General features: G+C 39.2%; 1 protein-coding gene across 1 annotated transcript in view; it reads right to left on the bottom strand.

Annotated features, from left to right (window-relative positions):
• raver2 (ribonucleoprotein, PTB-binding 2) overlaps positions 1-20832 on the bottom strand; it is a 95222-nt gene that overhangs the window by 42487 nt on the left and 31903 nt on the right. Inside the window, exon 3 of the mRNA XM_053635972.1 lies at positions 18260-18732. Coding sequence (XP_053491947.1) covers positions 18260-18732 — 473 coding nt within the window. The remainder of the gene's footprint in view (positions 1-18259; positions 18733-20832) is intronic.

The following is a 20832-nucleotide window of genomic DNA, read 5'->3' as shown; positions in this document are numbered from 1 at the left end:
GTTAAAAACAACTTTGCTTTTGAGTGGTGCATTCAGAGGTGTAATCACTCCTAATCCACGTTACCATCCTTTTTCATACCAATACCAAGGAATATTCATCCCAATCCGTCATTTCTGTCTGGAACACAACTCTCCAGACACATGAGGACGTATCTGCACCCAACCTGTAACACTGCTTTTCATCTGTCGTAAACAGGGCGGTAAACGGATTCACATAACGTCTACACAAACATGCTAACTCTCAAACTCCCAGCATAATTACCCACATACTGTACGCTTCTCTTCCTTACGGTCCTGCTAAAGGTCTCTTTGGGATTCGACAACATTTCCAAGGCGAACTTCGGCACTCACACATACACCAACACCCACTCACATCACAGTGTGTCTTTACCTTTCATCTCCGTGCGTCACTTATTTGACGCTGCCACCAGGGAGATACACTCGACTTCAATGGCAGAAGGACAGGCACAGAAAGAGAGAGAGAGAGAGAGAGAGAGAGAGAGAGAGAGAGAGAGAGAGAGAGAGTGAGAGAGAGGGAGAGAGCGAGAAAGAGCAAGTGAGAGAGCAAGAGAGAGAGTGAGGGAGAGAGCAAGAGAGCAAAAAAAAAGAGAGAGAGAGCGAGAGAGAGAGTGAAAGAGAGAGAGAGAGCGACAGACAAAGCGTTCCACTTAACCAATCACTTCTTGCCATTTTAAAGCCTTCATAGGTTCGATTTCGGGAGTTTCAGCGTCGAGTCAAATTTTTTGTTTTGCCGCGCTGCATTAAAACGCCAGTAGACTGATGAAAGATATAAATAAAGATGATTTGACAAAAAAGTATATATTGCAGAGAAAACTATATTTGTAGAGTAGTATATTTCATATCCAGTTAATGTTAATATATAAAAAGTTGATATTATATATTAGCAGTTTGATGTTCAGTGATGAAGTAGAAATGCTTTTGTTAGTGGAGAGTGAATGTGAGACTAACAGGAGGATTTTTACAATTCAGTCAATTAATTCTGTTAATATGAATGATTAACACTCAATAAGTTAAGAAATCTTTAACTAAATTCTGAGGATTAAATTATGTGTTCATGTTAATTAGAGTAAAGTGTTTTCTGTTTATGAGACCAGTTACTGTGAAACAACTTGTTGAAATGGAGAGAATAAAGTTTTTATGTGCATTTCCTTCAGAATTGTTGAATTAATTATTATTCATTTATAAGAAGGTATAAAAGGCAGAACTATCGGTCTCTGTATCGGCCGATATCACTCTGAATAATCGGTTATCGGTATCAGATGAGAAATTTAGTATCAGTGCATCTCTAATAGGCAATCGGTATTACTGAGTAGGGTTGCACGGTATATCGGTACTACGGTAGTAACGTGATACTAAAGCTTCAAAACACCGCCGATGCCACTGTATTTTTTAAACGATAGGATCGTCAATACAGTAGTACTGTAAGTAATGCTGCATGTGTCAATTATTGACACATGCATATGAACAACATCCATAACATCCATATTAACAAAGGTTAATGACACTTCATTTAACCTAAATTCTTTACCTTAATCTTTAAAGATTTCCTGCTTGCTAGTAAACGTTACACCAACCGCTGCGTGTAAATAATAATATTAGCCGTGTTTTCTAACAAGCGAGCTAATGTTACGCTAACCGCTGTGTTTAAATAATAATATTAGCTGTGTTTTCTAGCAAGCGAGCTAATGTTACGCTAACCGCTGTGTTTAAATAATAATATTAGCCGTGTTTTCTAGCAAGCAAGCTAATGTTACGCTAACCGCTGTGTGTAAATAATAATATTAGCCGTGTTTTCTAGTAAGCGAGCTAATGTTACACTAACCCCTGTGTATAAATTATTATATTAGCCGTGTTTAATAGTAAGCGAGCTAATGTTACGCTAACCGCTGTGTGTAAATAATAATATTAGCCGTGTTTTCTAGTAAGCGAGCTAATGTTACACTAACCCCTGTGTATAAATTATTATATTAGCCGTGTTTAATAGTAAGCGAGCTAATGTTACGCTAACCGCTGTGTTTAAATAATAATATTAGCCGTGTTTTCTAGTAAGCGAGCTAATGTTACACTAACCGCTGTGAGTAAATAATAATATTAGCCGTGTTTTCTAGCAAGCGAGCTAATGTTACGCTAACCGCTGTGTTTAAATAATAATATTAGCCGTGTTTTCTAGCAAGCGAGCTAATGTTACGCTAACCGCTGTGTTTAAATAATAATATTAGCCGTGTTTTCTAGCAAGCGAGCTAATGTTACGCTAACCGCTGTGTTTAAATAATAATATTAGCCGTGTTTTCTAGCAAGCGAGCTAATGTTACGCTAACCGCTGTGTATAAATTATTATATTAGCCGTGTTTAATAGTAAGCGAGCTAATGTTACGCTAAACGCTGTGTTTAAATAATAATATTAGCCGTTTTCTAGTAAGCGAGCTAATGTTACACTAACTGCTGTGAGTAAATAATAATATTAGCCGTGTTTTCTAGCAAGCGAGCTAATGTTACGCTAACCGCTGTGTTTAAATAATAATATTAGCCGTGTTTTCTAGCAAGCGAGCTAATGTTACGCTAACCGCTGTGTTTAAATAATAATATTAGCCGTGTTTTCTAGCAAGCGAGCTAATGTTACGCTAACCGCTGTGTTTAAATAATAATATTAGCCGTGTTTTCTAGCAAGCGAGCTAATGTTACGCTAACCGCTGTGTTTAAATAATAATATTAGCCGTGTTTTCTAGTAAGCGAGCTAATGTTACACTAACCCCTGTGTATAAATTATTATATTAGCCGTGTTTAATAGTAAGCGAGCTAATGTTACGCTAACCGCTGTGTTTAAATAATAATATTAGCCGTGTTTTCTAGTAAGCGAGCTAATGTTACACTAACCCCTGTGTATAAATTATTATATTAGCCGTGTTTAATAGTAAGCGAGCTAATGTTACACTAACTGCTGTGAGTAAATAATAATATTAGCCGTGTTTTCTAGTAAGCGAGCTAATGTTACGCTAACTGCTGTGTTTAAATAATAAAATTAACCATGCTTTCTAGTAAGCGAGCTAATGTTCCGTTAACCGCTGCGTGTAAATATTAATATTATTATTTGGCAATCCGTGTCTGCATAGAGCTCACTTTGTTTAACCCATTTATTTCCAGTGAAGGGAAATGTACAGTATGCAAAGACATCCTATACTATTGTGTGCTTCCAACTTTGTGGCAACAGTTTGGGGAAGAACCCCATATGGGTGTGATGGTCAGTCGTCTACAAACTTATCAAAAATCCTGGAGAGACTGATAAACCTCGGGCCGCTTTACACCACCTTGTGTTTGATGGTTTTCCTAGAACAACATATCCTGTTGTATTTTATTCCCCTTACAGCTTCACTCGAAGAATCTCGAAGAATGTGGCAGGAAACGCCACCCTCCTGTAGTTCAGACAAGAAGAATCTTCAGTGGCGATTTGAGCAGGTGGTTCCATAATATTTGAATATTAATCTGTCTATAAAATGTTACTGCCTCTAGAAAACATTAGCATTGTGCTTGCATAAAACATGCAAGGTGGAAAAAAAAAATCACTTTACTCAGGGAAAAAAAAAAAAAAAAAAAAAACACAAAGTGGCAACATCAGTGGCAATATCATAAGCTTTAACACTTACGATTTGTTTAGAACTGTTTACACACAGCAGTCCTCCTCAGCTCATCCCCATATAATATTTTTTTTTAACGAAATCTTTTAAAACAGTTCCAAACTGCTTTATATTCATTACATATGCTCAGCATAAAGAGTAGAATGTACTGGCATTGTAGCATATGCAAGGTGCACTATGTAAACAAAACGTATAATTCAACCACAGAAAAAATTGCAGCAAAAAAAAAAATACATTTAATTCATTCAAAAAAACTTAGTTTGATGAATCTAAGTAAGTAAATGTAGTGTGTGTGTGTGTGTTGCCAACACTAAGGGGCTGTGTGGTTATGATAATTCACAGAATCTGCTCACTAGAGACGCATTAACGACACGTGAGGACGTCAGGTGAGATCGACTATCCATTACTCTGCGCCAGATGTTAGCAGCAGGCCTGAACCTGGGCCACAGATGTTATAACTCCAACATTCATGTGTCAAGCTGATGAGTGCCTGAGTGACAAGAGTGTGTGAGTCAGAGAAATAAAACGTGTATATGCCTGACGATGGTAGGCACAGGCGACAGGAGGGTATTTACATGCTAAAGTACAAGCAAGCCACAGACCGAGAGTGGAAAAAGGAATTGAGAGACAACATAAAGAGGAATGATGTGAGGCTTGGAGCCTTTTGCATTGTTGATTGCGTGTACGTATTAGTCGAAGCATCAATGCAGCACAGAATCCAGACACAGACATCAGCCTGGATAAATCCCAAAGTATTTCACAATTCACACACACAGTCAGTCAAGGACAAATACACTGGAGTATCAAAAGAGGATGAAAGTTTCACTCTAAATCATTCTATCAGAAAAAAAAACATACGAGGGTGAGTCTAAAAAAAAAATAAAAATGAAACCAAATATCAAGTGTTATTTACTTTAAGACTATCTGTTCCTGTGCCATGTTTTAAAGCGCACCTATTATGGTTTTGAAACGTGCCTAATTTTGTTTTAAAGCTCTCATACAATAGATTTAAATGCATCTGAAGTCAAAAAACACTTTAACGTGCTGATAATTTAAATTACAGCATTACATTTATTTCCTCAGTGTCACAAACGACTCACTTAATGATCCGTTCTAAAGGATTCATTCTAAAGAGAGCATATTCTGCTCTGTTTGGTCAGATGTCACAGTCTGTTGTGATTGGTCTACCGCTGTCAGCATGTTTAAAGAAGGAAACGCCCACTACCATAACGACTTTCAGCTCCGTCTGTTCGAGCAGCCGATGAAGACCGGAGGCGAGGCTTTTTTTTGTTACAAACCTACGTAGGTTAGTACAGGAAGTAAGTCTGGAATCACTAACGACTCGATTCAGCTGTTCAGAATCGGTTCCTTCTTTTGAGAGTCAATAACCCCGTTTGTCATGCGCTTAGAATTTTGAAACCTTGCAGATTTTTTACATTCGCAAACAGCTCTATAACACACGACATGAAAGGTAATATCTGAAAAAGAAAAACATAATAGGTGCGCTTGAAGTTGATTAACAGGTCCAGATGTAAATATGAGGAAATGAAAGCTGAAATTCTGATCTATCGTCTCATACTCATCTTTCGATCTCAAACCCAAACATCTTCAGTGTATAGCAAAATCAGTAGAATTGGCTTTTCTGTTCCAATACTTTCAGAGGAGACTGTACAAGTCTGTTTCAAATGTATTGAATACATCTTTTCCACAGTGTTAGTTCACAGTGCTATATTGATTTATACAGAGTAAAGGTGATAAGTGGCAAAAACATTAATCATGGTAAATTGTCTGTTGGGAAAATGATGCACTTTTCGATGCACTGCACTTCGATGAGACCTGACAACGCAGCGGAAAATTCAGCGCACAGTTATAAGTCAAATATCATTTTTCAGCAGGCGAACAAACAACAGTGTGGCGTGTCTGCTCAGAAATTCTCCCAGAGGTAGGGTGAAATAATGAATGAAATTCTTTTCGTCCCCTCTCCAGACACACCGCTATTTATCTTTCAGACTTTCATCCACAAAAAACGAATGCGTATGTGATTGTGCCCTGTGATGGACTGGCACCCTGTCCTGGGTGTACCCCGCCTTGTGCTCCCTGGGATAGTCTCCAGGTTCCCCGTGACCCTGAAAAGGAGTAAGCAGTAGAAGATGGATGGATGGATGGATGGATGTTCCTGTTCATGTGGAGCAACGACGCGAACGCTCTCGGTAATTAGGACAACCTGGGCAATTTCCTATCCCACTAATAGCTGGTTCCAGTCCTGCGTATTACGTAGCTTAAGATGAATCAGCTGCGTTTTGCTTCTCCTACCAAAACCCCACCCCCAAAAAAACAAAACAATACTAGCTTGAATGTCATGATTTGATTACAGATATTGACGTATTCTATTTTGAAACACTTCTACAGTTTCAAACGGTGAATTTGGGTTCTTCTTATAGTATCTTCTTTCTCTCATAACCATCCTCCTCACTCTACAGTGGGCCTGTATGAACACGGGTCCTCTTTAACAAACAACTTTTTATTGATATCTTGCTGGTTTGTTTGTTTTTTCCATAGTGATGGATCATAGTGTTTTGCAATCTCATAACTTATCAAATGCAAAAACAGTGTTTCTGAAGAGTGACAGCAATTTCATTTCTTTGTATTTGTTATAAATGCATATATACTATTATTTAAAAAAAAAAAAAAGATATTTATCATTTTTAAAAATGCTTTTATGAGAAGTACTACGGATAATTTCACTTGGATACTACGGAGACTTGCACTTCCTAAGAGCTGCTGCTGTTCTCATAAAGATGGAGTCTTCTTCCTCGCAAGGTTTCTTCCTCATGGAGAAAAATCTCAGGGAGTTTAGTCCTTGCCACGGTCACCTCTGGCTTGCTCATTAGGAATCTAACTGTATATCCATATCCAGAGTTCTGTAAAGCTGCATTGCCACCGTGTCTACAAATAGAATTGAATTGCAAAAAAAAATAAATAAGCAAGATAAGTAGATCCTCCAGTTGTTGGAGTAGTATTCTTTTGCTTAAAGGGTGCCAATAATTCTGGGGTTGACTGTATGTAGCGTTGTCATCTCTCTCAGCTTTGCCTGTTACACCCTCTGTTTGGAGAGTGTCAGTATACTGTTGGCAGTCTGCTACCTATAGCTAGTCTTTGCCAGACACAGCAGTGTATGAAACACTATATATAGAGTAATAAAGTACTTCTCATGTAGCATAGCCAAGTAGTGTGTGTGTGTGTGTGTGTGTGTGTGTGTGAGAGAGAGAGAGAGAGAGAGAGAAAGGAGGGAGAGTGAGAGAAAGGAGAGAGAGAAAGAAAGGAGAGTGAGAAAGACAGAGAAAGAAAGGAGAGAGAGTGAGACAGAGAGAAGAAAGGAGAGAGAGTGAAAGAGACAGAGAGTGAGAGAGAGTGAGAGAAAGAAAGGAGAGAGAGTGAGAAAGACAGAGAGTGAGAGAGACAGAGAGAGTGAGAGAGAGATAGAGAGAGAAAATAGAGTGAGAGAGAAAGAAAGAGACAGAGAGAGAGAGACAGAGTGAGAGAGAGATAGAGAGAGAAAGGAGAGAGAGAAAGAGACCGAGAGAAAGAAAGGAGAGAGAGTGAGAAAGACAGAGAGTGAGAGAAAGGAGAGAGAGAAAGAGACAGAGAAAGAAAGGAGAGAGAGTGAGAGAGACAGAGAGAGAGAAAGGAGAGAGAGTGAGAGAAAGGAGAGAGAGAGAAAGAGACAGAGAGAGTGAGAGAAAGAAAGGAGAGAGAGTGAGAAAGACAGAGAGAGAGTGAGAGAAAGGAGAGAGAGAAAGAGACCGAGAGAAAGAAAGGAGAGAGAGTGAGAAAGACAGAGAGTGAGAGAAAGGAGAGAGAGAAAGAGACAGAGAAAGAAAGGAGAGAGAGTGAGAGACTTGACTTTACAATCTTTTATTTCTAACAAAAGGTCACATTATACACATTAAAGTCAAATGTGACTCAATATAAATTTAATAAATATTTAGAGAGCATTAAAAAAACCATAAATATATAGGTAATAAATTAGGTAAATAAAATAAATCAGCACAACAAAAGGCTAGTCGTTGAGACAGAGAGAGAGTGAGAGAAAGGAGAGAGAGAAAGAGACAGAGAGAGTGAGAGAAAGAAAGGAGAGAGAGTGAGAAAGACAGAGTGAGAGAAAGGAGAGAGAGTGAGAGAGACCGAGAGAGTGAGAGAGAAAGGAGAGAGAAAGAGTGAGAGAGTGAGAGAGACAGAGAAAGTGAGAGAGAAAGGAGAGAGAGAGACAGAGAAAGAAAGGAGAGCGAGTGAGAGAGACAGTGAGATGGAGAGAGAAAGGAGAGGGTGAAAGGAGAGAGTGAGTAAGAGCGACAGAGAGATGGAGAGAAAGGAGATAGAGAGGAAGAAAGAGAGAGAGAAAGGAGAGAGAGAATTTCTGCTTAGAAAAAAGTAAGTCTGGAGGGATAAATGAAGAGAGAGATTGCGTGAGCATGTGTTATTGCAGGTTGCTTATAGTCTACACAGGATTTGAGAAGCATTTCCAACATTAGGAACGTGACATTTGAATTCATCTATATGGCATTTGCAAAGCGTCTCTGCCTGTGCAAGCTCAGCGTCAGCGAGACAGTCTGCATATCACGTTATGTAAAAAGCAGAGAAATATTCAAATATGTATATAATGCAGTTTATCGGCGGTTTGAACGTGAAATCCAAAGGGCAATTTTTTTTGTTTTTGCTATACACTGAAGACATTTGGGTTTGAGCTCAAAAGATAAATTTGAGACGGTAGATCAGAATTTCAGCTTTCATTTCCTCATATTTACATTTAGACATGTAAAACAACTTATAACAAGGCACTTTTGGTTTGAACCCGCCCATTTCTTCAAGTGATCAGAAATACTGGAACACGTGACTAACCAGGTGTGTCCTGTTAGACTGACTGTTTAAACAATTAAGAGCTCTGAACGTCTACTCTTGGCCCTGCGTTTCACCTGTGAAGACTGCATTTATTGTTAAAAAGGATAAACCAACATGTTTCCTCCTTTCAGAGAGCATACTCTGCTCTGATTGGTCAGATGTCCCAGTCTGTTATGATTGGTCTACCACGGTCAGCGTGTTTCAAAAAGGAAACGCCCACTACCATAACGACTTTCAGGTCCATCTGTCAGCGAGCAGCTGATGAAGACCGGAGGCGGGGCTTTCAGTTACAAGCCTACGTAGGTTAGTACAGGAAGTGAGTCTGGAATCACTAACGACTCGATTCAGCTGTTCAGAATCGGTTCCTTCTTTTAGGAGTCGATAACTCCGTTTGTCGTGCGCTTAGAATTTTGAAACTTTGCAGAATTTTTTTTTTAAACATTCACAAACAGCTCTAAAACACACTACATGAAAGGTAATATTTGCTAAACCATAATAGGTGCACATTAAAGTCAAGTAAAAAGTGACTCTTGAAGCAGGCTGCTCTTTCTGGGAGTGTAACGCATAGTTACGTTATACATGATACGACGGCCTTAAAAATAAAAAAAAAAAGTTAAATATAGTGATAAACTGAAAGGTTTGATATTTTTTCTTGCGATGATGACTTTATTTGTCCATTACAGCGCTGGCATTTACATGGAATTGCCCTTTGGGGCACCAACACAAACACACTGCTGCTTCTTTTCCCTACAGGCATGTTACACTGGGCTTCATCCTGCTGAGCTTCCCACACTGCGAAGGGTCTGCACCAGCCATGTCCTACTGACCTTAAAACACACTAATCAATACTACTGTCTCACACACACACACACACACACACACACACACACACACTACACACATTCCCTCAGGCTCTTTGTCTAGAATAATGTACTATATTTCTGACATTTAAATTACAAGCAGGTGCCCAGGATGGAGGGACTGTAGGAAAGAGTGCTCTTTGCACTTCCGAGCTTTATATGAAAAGGCCATGGGCTTGATTAAGACTAGATTATCTGAAAGCACTCGTGTTCTTTCCCCTACTTGGCATAACAGATATGTGAACCTATAACAATGTGGGTTAATACTGTATCACACATAGAGCATAACTAATTATATACATGTTAAATAACATTGTTTTGCATAATAATTAAGGAATAAAACACAAAAGGTGTGCAGTTATAGGAAAATAATCAGTGATTGGGTGGCGTGATGCAAAACTTTATCAGATTTACCCTGAAGTCGATTATTTTCCAATAACAGCATTTCCCGTTATGTTTTATTCCACGTATAGTATAGCAATTTGTCAACGATGACATTTTATTTATTAGCGAATGTCACGTCATGCTTTTTAACCATTTATATTCCCTGTTGTGGAATGTCTGTGAGACGAAAGACAAAAACATGTTGTCATGTTAATGAGAAAGCAGAAACCTCTGTCCTGAAGACTTTCCTGCGTCTTAATATTTACCGTTACGAAGCGCCGACGCTTCAGACTCCTTCCATCAATGCTCCTACACAAAGTTGTTACTATAGACACGATAATGTATTAGAACAGGCGCGTTAATATAAACCTGTGATTCCAATTACAACCTGCAGTATCGTCAGAGCAGCTGCTAGAAAATTCATCAACACCTTCTGACCAATCAGAATCAAGAATTCAATAGCCCTCAATAGAAAAGAATTGAATAGTGATAGAACTGTGCTTTAAGGATGCTCATAAAAACGAAAAAGCCATCTACGATTCCTGTACATTTAACCACCCCAGGTATGAAATGTGCATGCCCATTAATCTGTTTTTTTTTTTGTCTTTATTTATTCATTTTCATATGGTTCATTTACATGTGATTCATTTTCATGAGATTCATATTCAAGTGATACATTTTCATGTGATTCATTTACGTTTGATTCATTTACATGTAATTCATTTTCATGAGATTCATTTTCATGAGATTCATATTCAAGTGATTCATATTCAAGTGATTCATTTAGGTATGATTCATTTACATGTGATTCATTTACTAATTTGCTTCTCTTTAAATCCAGTTTTAGACTGTGATATTACAAAGGTCTTTCCAGATTATTACTACATTAATCTGTTTAATCACATTTTATTGGCAATTTTTCATTTCCCCTGTCTCCATTATCGAGATTTGAAATGTTATACAGTCCAAACGTCTGAGAGCACGAGTGAAAATGCTTCTATTGTGCATTCTTTTCTACTTTCATACATTTTTCATTACACGTTATATCACTGACAACAACTTGAGTGAAAAGTAGTAGAATATTTGAATATTTACATGAATTTCAGAGTTTCTTAGCATTTTGTACGTCCCCCTTTTTTGTGTGCGCTCGAGCTAGCATGGACTCTAAACCTTATGATCCATTTTTAGATCAAATCCATCGTCTGAACACAAGCTTCAATCAGTTAACACGATCAGTATCACAAATGTGCTCACATTTAAATAGGTACATAGACATAGTGCAGAATCTTGAACATTAAATATTCAAAACATTGAACATTTACTTTCTATGTTTGAAATACTTCAATATTCTTAAACCTTTTGCCTTTTGTTTATTTCCAGTTTTAAATAAATAAATAAATCAATCCCAGAGTTTCACCGTGGTCTCGGACCCCCACTGTACGTTAATTAGCATGTTATTTGAATAATTTTTTTTTTAGGAACAGTCATGAAGCTATTTTATTTCCTACGCCTACTGGTGTTAGTAATATGGAAAGATTGGCTGACAGTAAGTCGTACCTCAAATAATTAAATGACAAATTCAGAATATTATCACTGCTCCTACTAACATCTGGCATCCACCCAAAACGCACATCGCACTTATCAACTGAATCACACAGATTAGGCTGTGACTGTATTTAACATATCTCCTCATCACCCCTTCAAACCACTGGTCTGAATTTACCGACTGGGACTCCTGTGCTCTCACTAACGCACACATCACTGTGTCTGGTTGGATAAAAACTCCACTGGATTTGTATTGTAAAGCCTGAGAAAGTCCATGCAGAACTCCTCCACCTACACAACATGTCACGCAGTCTCGCTCCTGAAACCCTAAAACTAATCAGAGCACGAAGGTACCGTCAAGCAAAGATACAAATTTGAGAATATAAATTTTTCAAATGAACCAAACGTGGGCATAAATGATTCAAATTTAGAACAAAACCCGAAAGGATCAATATTAAAATTAACATCATATTAAACATTCATGAGGGCCTTGATTGCTGCCTAGGTAGCATTATCAAGAAGGGAGGAAACATGTGACAAGGGAAAGCTCTTTGTGTGTGTGTGTGTGTGTGTGTGTGTGTGTGTGTGTGTGTGTGTTTTTTGGGGAGGATGGTGGGGCGTTGTATTTGTGTGCAAGTTTGTTTAACAGTATAAAGAGACAGAGATAAATGTTTCTCAGCCTGTATGAGGAATTCAGGCAAAAGATTAAAAGACGCAGACCTGACACACCGAGCTGATATTAAAGCACTAGCAGCAACCGAGTCTGACTGCCCATGCAGTCACCACCTCACAGGGACATACCATTTTCATTTATGAATGTGCCAATCGTATGGTTTTCTTTTTCAATAAATAAGCCTTTAATTACTCATCCGAATCTTTGCAAGCTTTTTTTCCCGACTTGTGAGAAACATCACGGACGTTATAGTGGCCTGCTTTAAGATAATTTATCTTACATTTGTTTTTATTAGCAATGTGCATTTTGGTCATTTTTACATCTCGAGTGTATTATAAATTAAGCTCAATCCTCTCCTACATGATCGTGATTTGAGGATGGTGTGAGCTAAAAATAAAGTTTAGACAGCACAATGGGGAGAGAGAGAGAGAGAGAGAGACAGATAGATATGTACAGTACAGTCATGTGAAAAATAAGAAAATTCTTGGGGTTTTTTTTGACAAACTTGGACAAGCAAACATTTGATCCTCTTTGAAAGAGTGCCTATAAATAATAAAGTTGATACAATCGACACATTTTGTAGTAATTTCCAGTCATTTCTGCTAAAAGGGACAATACTAGCTTCTGAGGCCAGGGGTGTACTTACTTTTTCCACATAAGAACATCACATCTATTGATATTTCTGTTGAACAAATGACAGAAAAAGCTAATTTTCCTTGTGGATTTGGTCAAGTATATCAACTTTATTAATAGGCACCGTGTCAAAGATGATCAAATGTTTGCTTGTCTAAATATGTCAAAAAAAGCCAACAATTTCCATGGGGTGTACTTATTTTTTCACATGCTGCATATATATATATATATATATATATATATATATATATATCTCATCAATTCAGTGTGGAAATTGTTTTTTTTCCCCTTTGGCTAGCTTCATGCAAAGATCATGTTGTATAAAGAGCTAGATTAAGACACACGGTTGTAAAACCCATCAGTCTGCATAAAGCTAAGTCTAAAACCTTGCTAGTTAAATGTGATTTCCTCACCGTGAATGTCAAGCTTTGATCAAGTTGTTGTAGAGTCACGTGGCGTAGAGAAACAGACATGAGCCTCATCAATTCAGTTTGTAATCAGATACTGGCTGACAAAATGTCTGCTCCTGCACCACATTTGGAATAAAATCTTTAAATCCGATTTACTCCTTTTCACTTCTGAGGGTAACCAGAATTTCAAATGCTATAACTTTACTTCTGGTTGAGACACACAGAAAAGAAAAACATATTTCAGTTCAGGAAGGCCCGTCAGCCAATCACGGTGCAGCAACGCAATGCCTAATACCATGCAGAGACAGGTCAAGAGCTTCGGTTAATGTTCACATCAAACATCAGAAGGGGGAAAAAGTGTGATCTCTGTGACTTTAACCATGGCGTGGTTGATGGTGCCATGCTGGTTTGAGTATTTCAGAATCTGCTGCTCTCCTGGGATTTTCATACACAACAGTCTCTAGAGTTGTGTGTAGAATGGTGCGGAAAAACAAAAAACACCGAGTGAGTGATAGGTTTGCGGGTGGAAACACCTTGTTGATAAGAGAGGCCAGAGATAAATGGCCAGATTGGTTTGAACTGCCAGGAAGGATATATTAACTCAAAGAATCACTCTTTAAAACCGTGGTGATCAGAAAAGCATCTCAGCATGCACAAAACATCAAACCATGAAGTGGATGGGCTACAACAGCAGAAGGCCACATCAGGTTCCACTCCTATCAGCCAAGAACAAGAATCTGAGGCTATCATGGGGACAGACTCACCCAAACTGGACAGTTGAAGATTAGAAGATCAAAAAAATCTGGTATTTTTCCAGTCTTTATCTGTCCAGTATGGGTGAGTCTGTGCTCATGATAGCCTCAGATTCTTGGTCTTGGCTGACAGGAATGGAACCTGATGTGATGATCTGCTGTTGTAGCTCATCCACCATTAGCCTGCAGACCCTCTGCTCATAGAACGGTTTTGTACCATTCTGTGTAAACTCTAGAGACATTATCTCTTACTGATATAGTGTTTCACACCAGTATTGGCCTGAGTATTTCTGAATTGAGATGTAGCGTGAAAAACTCCCTTATTTATGTTACTGTGAATCTGTTTTAATGCTCTGTGCTGCTATTTCAATGCAAAAAATAAAGCTAGTTACAGCAGATAAGCAAACATTGAGAGGTGTTAAGCAGATGAGAAGTGTGCTCTTCTGGGAGAATCGTTGATTGCTTTGCCTTCTTCGGTTTCTCTTCTCCTGCACTGATTTGCTGAGGTCTCCTGACTGAACAGCAAATCAGAGAACTCATTCTCCTTCTGGTCTCTGATGCTGATTTAAGATGCTAAGTCAGCTCAAATGGGCATCAAACAAGGGTGACCTAGTGCCAGCAGTGAAGCATACACTGCAAAAACTATATCAAACAGTCAGCTCAGTGTGTCAGGATCCGGGGACGGACAGCGTTTCCTGCAGATGGATTGTGTATTTGTGTCCTTATGAGAAATAAATATTTGGAAGCTGATTTACTTTGGCCATCGTGCTTGCTAGGCGATTAAGATTAATTAAATGGAAATCTCCTTTCTCTCAAACCAAAGGTTAGGAAAGGCCTTAGTGTTATTTATTGAAGCTGGAAAAAAAAAATCAGATGCTTAGTCAGAAGCAGGGAGCATGGTGGATTAGTGCCTCGCACCTCCAGGGTTGGGGGTTCGATTCCTGTCTCCCCCCTGTGTGTGCAGAGTTTGCATGTTCTCCCTGTGCTTCGGGGGTTTCCTCCGGGTCTTCCAATTTCCTCCCCAGTCCAATGACATGCATTGTAGGCTGACTGCCATCTCCAAATTGTCCACAGTGAACGATTGTTCCCTGCACCCTGTCCAGGGTGTCCCCCACATAGTGCCCCAAGTCCCCTGGGATAGGCTTCAGGTTCCACTGTGCATAAGGAAAAGTTGCCCTCCCTAGAGCTTTTCAAATGGGCTTTTCACGATCTAATAGACATTACTGTAAAATGTATGTGCACACATATACATATATATAAAATTTAAAACATTGCCCTGTATATTTATTTTTGGTTTAAAAAAAGTTTATTGCTCATTAATTGTTTTGGTATTTTTTTGAGGATGTTTTTTAATTAATTAATTATCCCCATCTTGTTCTTTTAATTACTTTGTCATTTTTATATAACCAAGATGTATATTAAATATTAACATCGGTAAGTTTTGCATCGGCTTTAAAAGAAAAAATAAAAATAAAGAAAGGAATACAGATAAGCAACAAGGGAACCAACCAACCGTACTCTCAGCCTGAAACACTATGACGAACAGAAACTAGGCACTCACAATTATGCAAATTACTGCCTAATATCTCTGTGCGTGCGGGCCTACGCATCCATATTCACCATGCCACAGTGTGGTTTCAGACAGCTCTAATGTCTGGAATCTTCCGTGTGGAGGCGACCTCTCTCATTTTCTCTACGTCGGAACAATGCTGACGCATTAGAGCAAACACCTCAGACGCTGAAAAGCACTAGACAGCTAGAGAGACAGAGAAGCTTGAAAGGACAGCTCACACACCCACACACTGTACAGGAAGTGAACAAAAAAAAAACCTGGGAGAAATATCAGAAGAATGATAAATGTAATTACTCAGACAACAATTTGAAACCCTGGTGCTCACATCAGTCATGTAACATGACTATTGTTTCACAGGAAATGACCCAACCTAACGGTGATCGCCCATTTGTACTTGGAGACTGTTTTGTTCAATATGATTTGACTGTGAGGAGATCAGATTTGGATTTTGCTAACATCACTCAGTGATTAAGGCCTTGAGAACCACCGAAATGATTATTAACAAGACATTAATATGTCTTAACAAGCACTGCAGCTTCCTACTTCTCATATTCTGACGTTTAAGTGCTTTCTACTAGTATCAGGTCCGAGTCCACCTTTGTCGAGTTCGACTCGAGACCAAGTCTTTAACCAATCGAGTCCAAGTCCGAGTCCAGAGAGTAATTCAATTGAGAAAAGATTTGAAATTGCAATTGTAAACCCAATACTGTTAAATTAATATTTGAACCTTCACAAACCAATGACAACCTAAATGTGACAAAAAAAAAAATACAACTATTATATCTTGCCATTGCCATTTAATATTTTTATTTCATGTCATCAGCAACGCAACTAGATTGCTATCAAAAAATGGTTTCAAAGAAGAAAAAAAAGGGAACTTTTAATATATTGCAAGTGAATGAAAATACAATTAAACCTGTTTTGTTATTGTATTGTGTCCTCCAGTTCGAGTTGACATTTCAATTATTTGATGCCTCTCCCCCACAGTTATATAGATTGGGAACGAGAGCGAGTACAGAGCAGAGTTAAATTTAGCAGCATGTCACAACAACAGGCTTCATGCTTTATTACTGCTACAGTACATTTCCCATTTTACGTGAAATTCAAGACTGGAATCACCGAACGCTGATGTTTAGGGGCGGGCGATATGACTACAATCTTATTTCACCATAACGATACGTTTTCTCGGGTAGGTTATCAGTAATATTCGAGTAAGAAATACTAGGGAAATTGAATAAAGCGATTCAATGTAAAATAAAGTAGTCTTCACTGTATGACTGGTACAGTGATTCTTATTCAATTTACTGAAGTTATTCAGTCAAATGAGTGAGTGAGTGAGTGAGTGAGTGAGTGATTTTCTTACATTTACATTTTTACATTTATGGCATTTTGCAGACGCCCTTATCCAGTGCGATGTACATTTTTATTTCATTTCTACATGAGCATTTCAGGGTTAAGGGCCTTGCTCAAGGTGCCCAACAGTGGCGGTTTGATTAACATTAATGACACAGACAACGGCAGGTTTATTATTAGACTGCTGTCCCTTTAAGAGCTAACGCACAGATCTAATATACTGACACACGTCGGCTTTCTTTCCCGACTGTTTACGTTCACTTAAAACTGTGTTTGCATGAATTTTGTGTTTGTCGGCCAGAAATGCATTTTGACATTGAAGCGTGTGTATTTATTTGATTCGTCCAAGCGTAATAAGCCGCTAAAGAGAACTCGCACGATGAGGCGGAATTCTGTGCACGTGCTCCAGGAGACGTTCAATAATTTCTTGTTATCTTAATCTTATGTATTCTTTTCATGTGTCATGCGACACGGACTCGACTGTACTCGAGTCCAAAATGTCCGATTCCGGGCAGGTTCATGCGTGACAAGTCCAAATTCGTTCATATTCGGAGTCCGAGTCAGGGATCGAGTACCCTAAATCTAATGATTTTGGTCTGGTTTTATTGGGAGATGATTGAAAAGACCGCTTCCTGGAGTGTCTTTCTTCTGAGGAAAAAGATTGAAATGTATTTTCCCCACATGATATACTGTAGCAGAATCTTTTCATGCATGTCAATTCAGATGGCATATATATTACCTGGAGTTATTTTCAACACTAGATTAAAAGGACTAACATCCCATCGATACATTACCCCACCTTGTCATGTAAAACTAATCCAGTACCAAAAAGTCTTAAGCATGCCGACCATCAGACCACCAGCTGCATAATTGAGCTGTCTAAAGTAAAGACGAAGCCTCAAAGCATAGACTAACTCAGAGTAGGTTGGTCGAAGCATTGTGATCTTCATCCACCTCCAACACTTCTGAATATGACTATAGTGTGGGTGTAGCTCTGGAGCTTCATGTCTTGGTCAGGGTGAGAGTATCGATTAGTGTGTTGGCGAAAAACGCTTCTAGCAGCAAGGCTAACATCAGTTCTGGCCTCTGAGATATAAAAGGGTTTTGATTAGGATGAAGAAACATGATCCGGCATCACACGATCCACTCAGATTCTGGATGGAGTATTGATTCGCAGCGATTGGCAGGGTAGAGAACAACTGCTGTATTAACACTAAAGAGAACTCAAGATGAGAGTTCCGACACTCCGAGTCTGGATTTTGTCAAAAAGTCTGAAAGAGTAATAGAGTAGTGTGACATGCACACACACACATATACATGAAGAAGAGAGACATATTATTCGCTCTATCATGAACTGTAAATTGCAGCTAGAACCCATACAAGGTTGGTAATTTTACACAGCAAAGGAGTATCTTCCCTCCATTACAGCGAGTACAATTATCAACCTCTCTCTCCACAAGCACGTGGGAAAGTCATTCATTCCGTAAGCCTGTGTGCTAACTCGCTCCAATCTCTGTGGCTCACCTGGCAGAAGACGGGTTTGTAGTGCTCAGAAAAGATGTGCGATAGCTCTTCAGAGCTGTCAAAGTCCACAGGCAGCCGCTCCACGCACAGGCACTTGGAGTGGATGTGCTGGGCCGTGCTGAGCTGGTTGACGTCACTCCACTGCACCATAAGCAAGCGGTCGCCCTGCACTTTACCCAGCAGCTCCAAGCGAGCCCTGGAGGCCGAGTCCTTCTTCATGTACTCCACAAAGCCATAGCCCTTGGAGTGGCCCGTTAGCTCGCTGTAGACGAGGAAGCAGCGCTCGATGTTGCCGTAGGAGCGCACCAGTTCCTGGAACTGTGTGCCCGTGAACGTGTGAGGCAGGTTGGTGACGCACAGCAGCGAGTCGGTGGGCTGCAGCTGGACGCTGATGTCACGACCACGCACCGACGTCTGGTGCAGTGAACGGATGGCGTCCTGCGCCTGGTCGCCATTTAGGAGTGTTACAAAAGCTGGCAGGACACACACAAACACAGATAAACATCAATATACATATACAAAGACCAGGTCAAATGCAAAGACACTGAACAGGAATAATCACTGAAGGACATAAGAAGGATTGGGTAAAGTATACAAAAAATATACACGGGTTTAGTCGATTACGAAAAGACTTCAAACTTATCAACTCACAAAGCATGAAATAACACACTAATACGTTAACACCAAACAAGTATCACAAAAAAAAAGCAGCTCGTATGGCAAATGTCAGGGAAGTGTTCAGGGGGTTCCCCATGGCTCGCCACTGGGGACGCTTTAAATTTTTAATTCTCTTTTACCTCTTAAAGGCTTTTGACACCAGATGAGTCACGTCAAGACGTCACACGAACCTATTTTAACAAGCATTTCAATCCACATCTGCCATCTCAGAGGCACGTGTAATTTGAGCTGACCTTGTTTTCTACTTCCTCTATATTATTATTATTTTTTTGCTGGTGTAAACTCCATAGAAATGAGAGCTGCAACAACTAATCGATAAAAATCGATAATAATTGATTATGAAATTCGTTGTCAACGAATCTCATTATCGATTAGTCGGTGTACGTGCGCTGCGTTTACTCACTATGTTACTTCTCTTCCGAAAACACGCTTCGGAGAGTAAATACTAAAGTTGTGTCCTAAATGACGTACTATACACTTACACTATGCACTGTGCACTCTAAAGTCTAGTGTGTGAATTTTAGAAAGGTAATATCATCTTGAATGGAACACTAGCGTTTTTTTTTTACTAACCGGAAGTATAAGCCACTTAACAGTTGACATCCCATGACATCATACGCACATAATGCGACGCCGCTAGTTTTAGCAGATACCCAGAGTCACAGACAATGACTTTCTTCAGTTTACTGTTTATATACTTAGTTATATATTTAAATTTTATTTATATATATATATATATATATATATATATATATATATATATATATATATATATATATATATTCTGTAATAATATAATATAGATTATTTAATAATATATATTCTGGTGTGTGTCTGTGCATGTGTATTGATTTCTTTTCTGTTTTGGACAAACAGTTGTGTAAAGTTTATATTTGTAACACTCAGTTTCCATCCGTCCATCCATCTTCTACCGCTTACTCCTTTTCACGGTCACGGGGAACCTGGAGGCTATCCCAGGGAGCATCGGGCACAAGGGAGGGTACACCCTGGACAGGGTGCCAATCCATCACAGGGCACAATCACACACACACTCACACACCCATTCATACACTATGGACACTTTAGACACACCAATGCATACCTACCATGCATGTCTTTGGACCGGGGGAGGAAACCGGAGTACCCGGAGGAAACCCCCGCAGCACGGGGAGAACATGCAAACTCCGCACACACACGGCACTCGAACCCGGGACCCTGGAGGTGTGAGGCGAACGTGCTAACCACTAAGCCACCGTGCACCCCAGCACTCAGTTTGTGGATTTTATTTTAAATAAACGGAAAAAAATGGTACTGAAAGGTTCCCCCCCATCCGATCAATTGAAAAATAATCGACCAACTAATCGATTACGAAAATAGTTGTTGCAGCCCTAGTAGAAATCCAATGAAATCCCCCAAACCCCATCTTTTTAATAAACTTTACAATTAATTTAAAATCACAATCTACAAAGAAATCATGGATGCTTTGACTGTCATTTTAAACCGACAGGAAGAAACAAAGTAAACACAAATATACTAGTTGTTCGCTGTACCACTGTTTCGGGTCATGTTTTTGGCAAACGATTTTGTAATTATAGCTGGCGGATTGCTATGGGCAAAACAGGCTTAGTAATTAAAGCTTGAGAGCAAGCAAGACTTAGCATTGTGAGTTCCTCTTCTTTTGTTTTGCTGGGGGGGTTTTTTTGGGGTGCTTTACACAGTCTTTTGTATTTTGTAACAAAAAAGGCACCTACTACCATGGAGTATGGAGCAGATCCCCTACTTGTTCGTATATTCGATGATATAATACTGTATACCAGTACGAGATACAAAGACATTTATAAAGGAAAGTAAGAAAGTAATGAGCAACAGTAGAACTGCAATTAGTAAACAAGAGA

The sequence above is a fragment of the Ictalurus furcatus genome, chromosome 11 (genome assembly GCF_023375685.1).
Source record: "Ictalurus furcatus strain D&B chromosome 11, Billie_1.0, whole genome shotgun sequence".
NCBI lineage: Eukaryota > Metazoa > Chordata > Actinopteri > Siluriformes > Ictaluridae > Ictalurus > Ictalurus furcatus.
This window is presented reverse-complemented; position numbering and strand designations above follow the sequence as displayed.